This window comes from Fistularia commersonii, chromosome 30 (genome assembly GCF_037954325.1).
Source record: "Fistularia commersonii isolate RoL2024-O1a breed Wild chromosome 30, RoL_Fcom_v1.0, whole genome shotgun sequence".
NCBI classification, from domain to species: Eukaryota; Metazoa; Chordata; class Actinopteri; order Syngnathiformes; family Fistulariidae; genus Fistularia; species Fistularia commersonii.
The window spans coordinates 2,787,418-2,796,842 of NC_141313.1; the positions used below are offsets into that span (position 1 = coordinate 2,787,418).

A 9,425-nucleotide genomic window follows, 5' to 3' on the forward strand; every position below is an offset into this window, starting at 1 on the left:
GGCAAAATAGGGTCCCTCGGATATTATCCCGGCGATTAAATGAGCCTTTCGCCGTCCGTGATCGACGGCGGGTCAAGGAGAATCCCCCCCGAGGAGGCTGGCCGTCACCGTCGGGGCGTGCAGGAGCCCGGACACCCGGGACCCCCGACGAACTGCCCCGCCGGGACCTCCACCTCGGCACGTCTGCTCTGACGCCGCTCTAATGAGCCTCCTTGCAAACTTGCAAAGTCGACGCGCACAACTTTGTATCGATCCGGAGGCCGTGATAAACAAATCCTGTTTTTACCACTTTGCGCACGAGTCCAGATGGAGGGCCGGGAGATCGGGATCTCCAACTTTAAGCTACGAAGGTAAAAGAGTTTGTCCGCTTTACATTCACAGATGTCTCTTAATCCTCCGCTTCGGTTCCAGGTTTGTCTCCGGAGACCCGATGTATTTTTTTTATTCTTTTTTGGTCGGCCTCCATCTTGACGGACAGACGTGACCGAGCGCAGCGTCAAACCGCGGGTTCACGCATGAGGTAAAGGAAACTTTGAGAATCTCGGCGCGGCTCCAGCCGGACGGCGCGGGGACGCTCCTGCAACCTTTCCTTCTCCGGGCTGTAAATTCACAGCCGTGGATTGTTAATCTGCGTCCTCCTCCGGCAGACGTCTCTGTTTACGTCTTGTTTGAGGTTTGAGCAGCTGGCCTGCAGCGGCGGACACGCCCTCACCTGCGCTCACCCCGTCCTGCGCGCTGGATCGCAGCTGACCGCCATGTGGCCCCGCCGACATTATTCAAAGTCTGCCGGCGTCCAACTAAACTTTCCAGATCCCGTCTCCCTTGGCAACCAACACCTGAGTCACCAGTGGAGGGGGGGTAGCCGTCTGGTGGTAGCCGTGGCGATGTTCACCACAGAATCTCCGCTGACTCGTGGAAATCGGCAACCTGAATGTGTGTTGCGGCCCGGGCCGTGCACGCAGCCGGGCGGCTTCTCCGGAGGATTCTTTTTGGATTGAACTGACTTGTTTTGATTTTTCTTTTCCTTTCACAGACTAGAACAGCGTGGCTATTCTTATCCGAAGGGGAAATTCTTGTTGTTTTGTGCCCTATGAGCGTACTAGCTGTAGTCACTGTAAGTAAACATCCCTGGAAGCAAAAGGGCTGCTTTCTTCTGCCTGTCTCACCTTTAACTCGACACAATCCTGCGCCTCCACCGTCGCCGCTGACCCCCCCCCCCCCCTCCCCCAACCAGGCCTGGACACGGTGACGCTCTTTTAGTCACGCTTTCCTTTTCCCCCAGAAAACATCGACACACTCATCTAATGACAACAGAACTTGCTGCTGTGGGCCGCAGCTCAGGAAACAGAGGGTTCCTGTTGTTGAGTCCAAACTCCATTGTTATCTTAAGCAGCATATTGACAGTAAATGCTCTCTCTCTCTCTCGTTTTCGCCCCCCGCCTTTGCCTCCGCCTCGACCGCTTGCATGACAAACTCATAAATTATACAAATTTTATTATCGAGCGAAATCTCGGTGCCTCTCTGGGAACACACATTCTTATCGGGCCCTTTCACTGCACCGATATTGACAAAGCCGCGGAGACACGATCTTTTCCCTGCGTTATCCGTGTCCTTTATCTCCCCTCTCTGGTTGTAGTCATTCTCCCTTTGCACTCGGGGAGGCGAGTATCGGCTCTGCCATCGCTCTGTCACCAACAATCGCACTAACTATCTTCAACCCCCCCTTTCCTGCAGCGATACGGTCGCTCCCCCGCTTTGGGACCGAAGCTCCGCATGCGGTCCGTTGCACAGCCGAAGGTGTTAGCTGGATGGAAGAAAAGTCCGGATAAGCAACAGCTGGATTTAATGCACCATTAAGGTCATCGGTTGTTCAGGCTGCACCTGCAAATCCCCCGATTTCACCCCCTTGTCAAAATTCCTCTCCCCTTGTCTGCCCCCTCCCTCCTCCCTCCTCCCTATTCTCTGCTGCCCTCCTCTCTTTTGTGCGCCCTTTCTTTTCATTCGTGGCCTCTAAGCTTTCTGTCCCCTGCCCTGTCAGCTATGAAATCTACCCCCCCCCCACCCCTCCTCCAGCTCAAGACTCCCGGTGCTTTGCCTGGTACCTTTCTCACTCGGCTAACTCCTCATCCTCCTCGCTCCTGTGTCTGCCTTTATGTTTCTCAGTCATTCGCACTATTCCAGCGCCCCACCCGCTCGCAGGCTGTTGTATTGTGTCTGCCAGTGCTTCTCGGCTGGAGCGCAGGTTTCCTGAGTACTGGAACGGAACAGAAGCTGGCAGCGGGACGCACTGAGAAAAGCCAGCTCGGCTGTTCCCACTGCGTGTCACACACGCTCACGCAGCTGCTCGCGCTGATGCAACGCAAGCGGGACGGCGACGTACGTAATGATGCGACGTGAGAATGGAGATCCCACCTGGATTCGGAATGTAGACTGTTTTAAAGGAAAGTGGCGCACAGCGTCAGCACATCTAGGTTAGGTTTCCAGCAGGTGGCTTTTTTTATTAGCAGCCATCAATTTCCACAGATGATTAGCCATTAAATCATTATTCATTTTGGATAATCTGATATACATTTTTTTTTTTTTTTATCATTAAGTGTCTGGAGATTATCGCGACGATGCTTGTTGTTCATGCAGGAAACGGGAACATTTTGAGCTAAACACAAGATAAGCATCTTAAAACTGCGTTGCAAACATGGGAAAATTGTTGACACGAGGATTTAAAGAACCGCGGGCGTAAGAGGACGTAAACCGAGCCTGTTTTCCGATATGGCGAGTTACGGCGTGCATAAACAGAAGATATGAGCCGCCTCTCCTCGAGCAGACGCGCAGATGATCATTTACACAGAAACGCCGGTCCAGACAAATATAAACACCAACGTCCTAAGAATAACGCTCCGTTTTTCCCCCCGCAGAATGATGTTTATTTCTATAGCTCTTCAGAGTTTCCTTGCTCTCGTCTAAATGAACGGTGTTTACGTCTCCCGCCCCTCCTTTCTTGACCCCGGAGGGGTCCGTGCACCTGGACGGTTTACCACCCTGGGTGCAAAGAACATGGCCCAGAGCGTCCAGCTGTATCTGAGTGGTTCCTTGTTATTTATGTACGGTTTTCTGATTTTCAAAATGGCTTTTTCTAAATGAAGAAGATGACACGGAGACACCATTAGTGGCGTAGTAAGTGTTAAAAGCCCAGCCAGTGAGGGCTTGTTAGAGCTCGATTGAAACTCATGGTTTTCTTTCCCTGAGCTGACAAAGCAAGAGGCGCAGATGCATCACAACAATCTAGCGCAGAGCGTATTTTATTATCATGGGGCCGTTAATGAATAGATGATGCAACAAGATTGAGATTTACTGCAAAAAGAGAAATAAAAAAAATACACCAAGGATTGAGGCGTCTTGCTTTTTTTTATTATGTTATTTTATTTATATTCTCCCATAAGACAAATTAACCAAAATAGAGGCTCATATGAATAAAACATTGAAAAGCATTAAATCCTTTGATGAACCTAAATGCGTACTAATACAAAATCCTCCACGGTAATTTGTGTAATTAAAAAAATCATTGCACTAGGTGATAATTAGGAATGTAATAGACTTAAATCGAATAACTCATATTTCAAAAACGTAGATATAGACATTTTCCTTTCAATGAACCATTTTAGGCATACATTACTTTGCAGTTTTGATTAGTTGTATTTGTTTTTCTCCGTGCGCGGGTGATTTGGACGCCTCATAACGCAACTGGACTACATTTCCCATGATGCACCGCGGTGCTGCGTCATCATTCTGCGCAGAGCTGAGCTGGCGATAGTAAGGAGGTAAATATATCGCCCCATATGAGGATGTAGATCAAAATGAGTGAACAAAATGTTCGTTTAACGCTTTCTTTTGAACCGTTGTTCAATTATTTCAATTCAACACCCCCTCGGTCACGCGGTTTCTCTTTTTTTCTTTCCCGTGCGGGTTTTTTTTCACTCAGCCGACGCCGATGCTAATGTGCCGTGCTAACGCTAATCCACCCAGCTAATCCCCACAGGTAGCGAACCCGTTCAAAGCGTGTGTCTCTCCCTCAGGTTGTTTCCGTCTGTCGTCATGACTAAACTTCTGGAGTGGCTGTTCGGCGTGTCGGTCGTGGTCGCCGTCTGGGCCCTGGTCACTTTCGACCTGTTGGACCTCAGCCTGCCGCGGGCTTACCGGGAGGTTGCCTGGCCTATGCCGCTGTATCTGCTGGTTTCGTTCGGCTGTTACTCCCTGGCCACCGTGGGCTACCGGGTGGCCACGTTCAATGACTGCGAGGACGCGGCGAAGGAGCTCCAGGAGCAGATAAAGGAGGCCAAGGAGGACTTAAAGAGGAAGGGCTTGAAAATGTAGGAGGTGGTAAATGTTTTGAGAGAATTTTTACAAGTGATGGACGTGGACCGAACTAATGGCACACCTGGTCGCCTTCCTTATGGACCGTTTCAACTTGGACGTTCACTCGTCTGGTGTGTTTTCCAGCAGATCCGGAGCATCTTATCGATTTAGGAGAAATGTTTGTGTTTCTAGAGTCACCTCAAGTAGACTTTCTTCAGGAAGTGGTGCAAAGTATCTGAAATGACCCCCCCCCCCCCCCTTTTTGCTTTTTTTTGTGGTACCTGGTGTGCAAGTTTCTGTGAAAACAACACAAAACCCAGATGAAGTTGAACCAGATGAACGAACATAATAGGACTCCAGAAACTGTTTTCATTTAGGTTCTTGCCCCGACACACACTGGGCCCCACACCGTAATGAATCCCCCTTGTTCATAAATGTGTATTTCCACCACACAAAATCCCACTGCCGTCCACGATGATTTTTCCTCCGGACCCCGAATCAGAAGTCCTCTGGTGTCACCTTGCGTCTGCAGATTGTCACTTGCCATTGTAAACGGACGCGCCGTTGTCTAAAAGAAATGTACGCTCCGTTGTCCGATTCCCGACTTGTGCCCTTCGGCTGCTTTGCGGACCTTATTAAAGTGGAGACTTATTTTCTTAAGTGAATTTGTGCCGGGGATTCTGTCAGGGCCGGGAGGAATGCGAGCGTGGGCTCCAGGGCTCGCATACATGATGCATTCCTTCTCTAAAGCACAAACCTTCATAGCCTTGAGCGGTTGATATAAAAGTCCAAAATCCACTTCCCATGACCTCCCTCTGCGCACAAGACTGCGTTTGTCTGATTTGGTGTTTTAACAATGTAAAATATACATTATGGAGTTTTTTTTTTTTCCCGCCCCTTAACAGACGTTTGTTCAAATCAGATAATGGTAGCTTAGAATGTACTCCTGAAGTAATCTGATGTTGGCAAGTTGAATTCTTTTGTGTGAGCCTGAAAAGGCTGGCTCTGCTCATTTTCGGCGGGTCCCTGCTGTGCATAAACAAAGCATCGCCTGGCCAAAGGCATCATTACAGGGTTTCAAAAGCTCCCATAACTTCAGAACAAATGGGAAAGAGTTGGCAGTTTGTTGTGTGCGAGCTCTGCCTGGTGTGCTGTTTGGCTGCGGCCCCACCACGCCTCGCAACGCCACCCCCCATGAATGTCTGCAAGCTGTTGCTAGAGCAGACTGGATGAAAGGCAACCTGTTATTTACCAGAAAATCTTCTACTTTGGCAATTACACCAAAGGCTTCCCGTGGTAGGCAGCTATGTTCTTACTCGCAGCCACATGTGAAATAGCTAATCACTTTTCTCTGTCATCGTTCTCAAATCTGACTTTGAACGCATCCATCTGTCCTTTTCTTCCTCCTGGTTTGTTCTTCAGAGGCCCGGGCAGAAATGTGGGCCGGGCTGAGCGTGTCCCGGGCCCCCGTGCATGTAAAAGGAGCGGGCGGTTCGGCGCTCTTCTCGCCGAAAACCCCGACGACTTCAAACGTCAGCTTCTCCTAGGACTGCGGGGCTTGCATTTACATAACAAGAGAGTTTTTAAGTCCCCGTAATCTGATGCGCTGACAGAAGCGCACGAGGGCTGACCCGCCCGCGACCCGAAACACTCGCGCTCGTATTAAACCCCCGCACTTTACTTGACGGCACCTCTGTCGGCGCGTTGAGTTGAGGGCGTCACCCGATACGGGGCCGAGTCCAGTCCGCAATCACGGCTGCACGCTAAGTCTGCGCTCCCGTCTGCACGCTCTCCGGGCGAGGAGGTGAGCGGCTGGCGCCTCCAAAAATCCGCCACGCGCCGCCTTTGCACTTCAGCGGAACCCCTTTAAGATTCAAGGTTGTTTGACTCAGACATCTGATATTGAGGCGGACGTTTGAACGCCGCGTTCAAGGTAACAAAGGGGATGGAGGCCGACTGCGGGCCTCGCCGGCGCCGAATTCCCGCAACGTCAGATGTCCTGGCGGTTTGTCGTTTCTCCAGAATACGGAGAGAAGTTAAAGAGTTTTGACGCCGCGCTTCCTCTGCTACGCCAGAGTGGGTTTAACCCGTAGGAACAGGAGTGGCGGCGCCACACATGAATATAGAGCAGGAGCCGCGTCGAACGGCAGATGTGCCGAGTTAATTTTGTAAGAAACAGCGCTGCTGTGACATGAACAATTCATCAGAAATAAAGCGTCACAAGGGTGACACAGCGGTGCAAGAAGGTACCTGCCTCCAAGCTGACAGGTCCTCTCTTTGTGGAGCCTTCATGTTCTCCCTGCGTTTACGTGGGCTCCCTCAGATACGAAAACCATGCACAAGGTTCATGAGAAAAGTGTCCGAATGTGCATGTAGTGAGCTTGGATGTATTTATATGTGGTTCAGATGAACCCAGCTCTCGCCCCGTGACCCCTGGGATCGGCTCAAACCTCCGACCCCGAGCGCAGGAGAAGCCGTGTAGATAATGAATGAATGGATGAAGCCTCAGGTAATAGATTTGAGCAGAAACCGTCTGCATTTGACAGGAAACACCTCAGGAAGCGTCATTTAAACATTCTTGAAATTATCATAATTTTTTTCACATTTTTCAGAAAAAAAAAAAAGACGAGCCACTATGGCACGATATTGAATGAGTTGATTTAGGCAGGAAAAAAAATGTTAGTCCTAATTTGGCAATTATTTTAAGAATGATTATGATGTTGCCTCAATCCCCTAAATTATTAAAAAAAAAGACAAACCCTTAATTATTAAAAAAAAAATGTAATAAAAAATTCTGGAAAGTTAATGTTTAATGTTTGTATTCCCCCCCCCCCCAAAAAAAAATATATATACACACTGTTTGTGAAGATAAAAGTAGGTCAAAGTTGTTTTTTTTTTTTCTTTAAAAAAAAATTGTAGAAAATGTTTTCTACCTATATACATCTGGCCTCGGGGTCGTCACAGGAGGGCACGTAGAAATATTCCAGCGTGAATTATTTTTTTTTTGTTTCAAACAGAGTGTTTTTCCACTCCTTGCTCAGAAGCGTTGAGGTGAGGCGTCCGATAGCCTGGGAGGGCAGCCCCGGCGCCGGAGGAGACAGGGGAGGCGAGGAGGGCAGGCCGCAGGGTTGTGGCCCCACTGAGACCTTGAGACGCTAAAAAAAAAAAATAAAAAGACACTCCGAGACACTGCTGGAAACAAATCCATCTCGACAGGCTGAGAACCAAGACTGAAAAAATGATAGGTTATCATTTTTCTGCACAGAAATCTTTTTTTTTTTTTGTTCCCACATATGCATTTCGCAGGGAAAAAAAAACCCCTCAAAACCAATCCCAGAGGAGGTCAGAAAAGAAAGATGGAGATGTGTGATTTGATGCGGATGACAGATAGAGGGGAGAATAAATGAATCAGAGGAGGAGAACAAAAAGAGGGAGATCAGGCGGGGGAAGTGAAGAACGGGATGACAAAACGACGGTGACAGGAAACGGGTGACCTGGGCGGGAGCGATGGCCGGGAAGGAGGAGGCGATCGCACTCCCGGCCGCCGACAGCGCCAGGGTGCGCCCTGATCGTCTTACCCTGCGAAAACACAAGCCGCTTCCTTTTCCCCATCATCCCCGAAGCGAAGGGATCCTCGGAAGGACGCTGCGGCGTCTGAACAAAAGGAGGATGTTTAATTTGCAATGATAACGTGAGCCCCGGCGAAAGAGGCGTCAGGCTATTATTTTGCAGATTATAAGCAGCTGCTGTCATGCTTTGGGGACCCGGGTGTTCGATCTGAGGCGGCGTGGAGGCTCGTGAACGCTACGAATAGCCTCAGCGGCGCCTCGTAAAGCGGCCTCTGCCGGCCGGCAGGAAGTTAAGGACGTTCCTCGCTGATAAGGAGGCCCCGGGGCCCGCCGGGACGGGCGGAGGCGTCCAAGCCGGCTGTCCGGGTGTGGATCTTTTAATCGCGTGTCGGCTGGCCTCCTCCCTGTTTCCGTACCGTCGGGGGAAGACGTTGACGCGGGTTCGATTTCCCGGGAGACGCTTGTGGACGCTCTTGTTTTTCTGCTTCTCGACCGCCGCTCCCGGCGCAGATGGGATTGCGCTTATTAGCCTTTTGAGCAGAAACCCCCTCGATCACAGGAGGAGATATCCGGGGCCGCATTCAAAACACAATTCATTCATCTTCTCCTCCTTTGGGTTCTTCTCTCCACTGCCAATCATCTGCCTCCAGCTAACCCTCTCCTCCCACGCAGCTTACTTCCTGTCTTCTTTCCCACCATCCATAAACCTCTGGTCTTCCTCCTGCCTGGAGGTTTCAACCTCAGCGTCCTTCCACCCAGATCTCCACCATCCCTCCTCGGTCCATGTCCAAACCATCTCGTTCTATCTCCAGAACGTCTAACAACTTCTAAAGAGAAGTTCCACATCTTCATCTGCTGGTGTCTCCACACCTCCTCACGTCCTCCACACCTTTAATTCATGCAACCACACTTTCCTCCGGCCGTTCCAACCCACTTCGGCACGTTTCTTCACCTCTTCTCCACCCTCTCTAGCGCTCTTGACCGTTGACCCGAAGCACTTAAAGTCCTCCGCCTTCTTTATCTCCACTCCCTGCAGCCTCACCTTTCCTCCAGGGTTCCTCTCATCACTCACGTGTATTCCCTCCATTCCTCTCCTCTCCATGTCATACCTCCACCCCTCTACGTTCTCCTCCCTCCCTCTGCTCCCCGGCTCTCGCTACAGCTCATTGTGTCGTCTGCAAAATATCGCAGATTCCTGTCTGACCTCATCCGTTCTACCTGGTAAACATCTTCGACACAATCCATTCATATCAGATATAAATGACTTTTAATCAAGTGGATATTTTAATGTTTTGTTCAAACTTCAGAAACGTTTCTCGAGCCTTGTAAAGCCAAAAGTGCTGAGTCTCAGTGTTGCGCTTGATAAATGAATGAAAGATGATTTTTCTGAATTGCTTTCATCAAAGTTATGATTAGAAAATATAGACCTTTATCTGTGCTCTGGTGGGCAACATGATAAAATATGTAGAATATATGGTGATAATTTTAATTAAATATCATAGGAAT

At 49.7% G+C, this 9,425-nt stretch overlaps 1 protein-coding gene across 1 annotated transcript; it reads left to right on the top strand.

Annotated features, from left to right (window-relative positions):
• Positions 1-3,794: 3,794 nt before the first annotated feature.
• Positions 3,795-5,133, top strand: dpm3 (dolichyl-phosphate mannosyltransferase subunit 3, regulatory). Its single transcript, XM_086177953.1, has 2 exons — positions 3,795-3,815; positions 4,071-5,133. Exon 2 carries the CDS (start codon positions 4,090-4,092, stop codon positions 4,366-4,368), a length of 279 nt encoding a protein of 92 aa, XP_086034079.1. The 5' UTR covers positions 3,795-3,815; positions 4,071-4,089; the 3' UTR covers positions 4,369-5,133.
• Positions 5,134-9,425: the final 4,292 nt, after the last annotated feature.

What these genes read in the sequence shown, in the direction of transcription:
- dpm3 (XM_086177953.1), top strand. Translation starts at nt 4,090, where the DNA reads ATGACTAAACTTCTGGAGTGGCTGTTCGGCGTGTCGGTCGTGGTCGCC.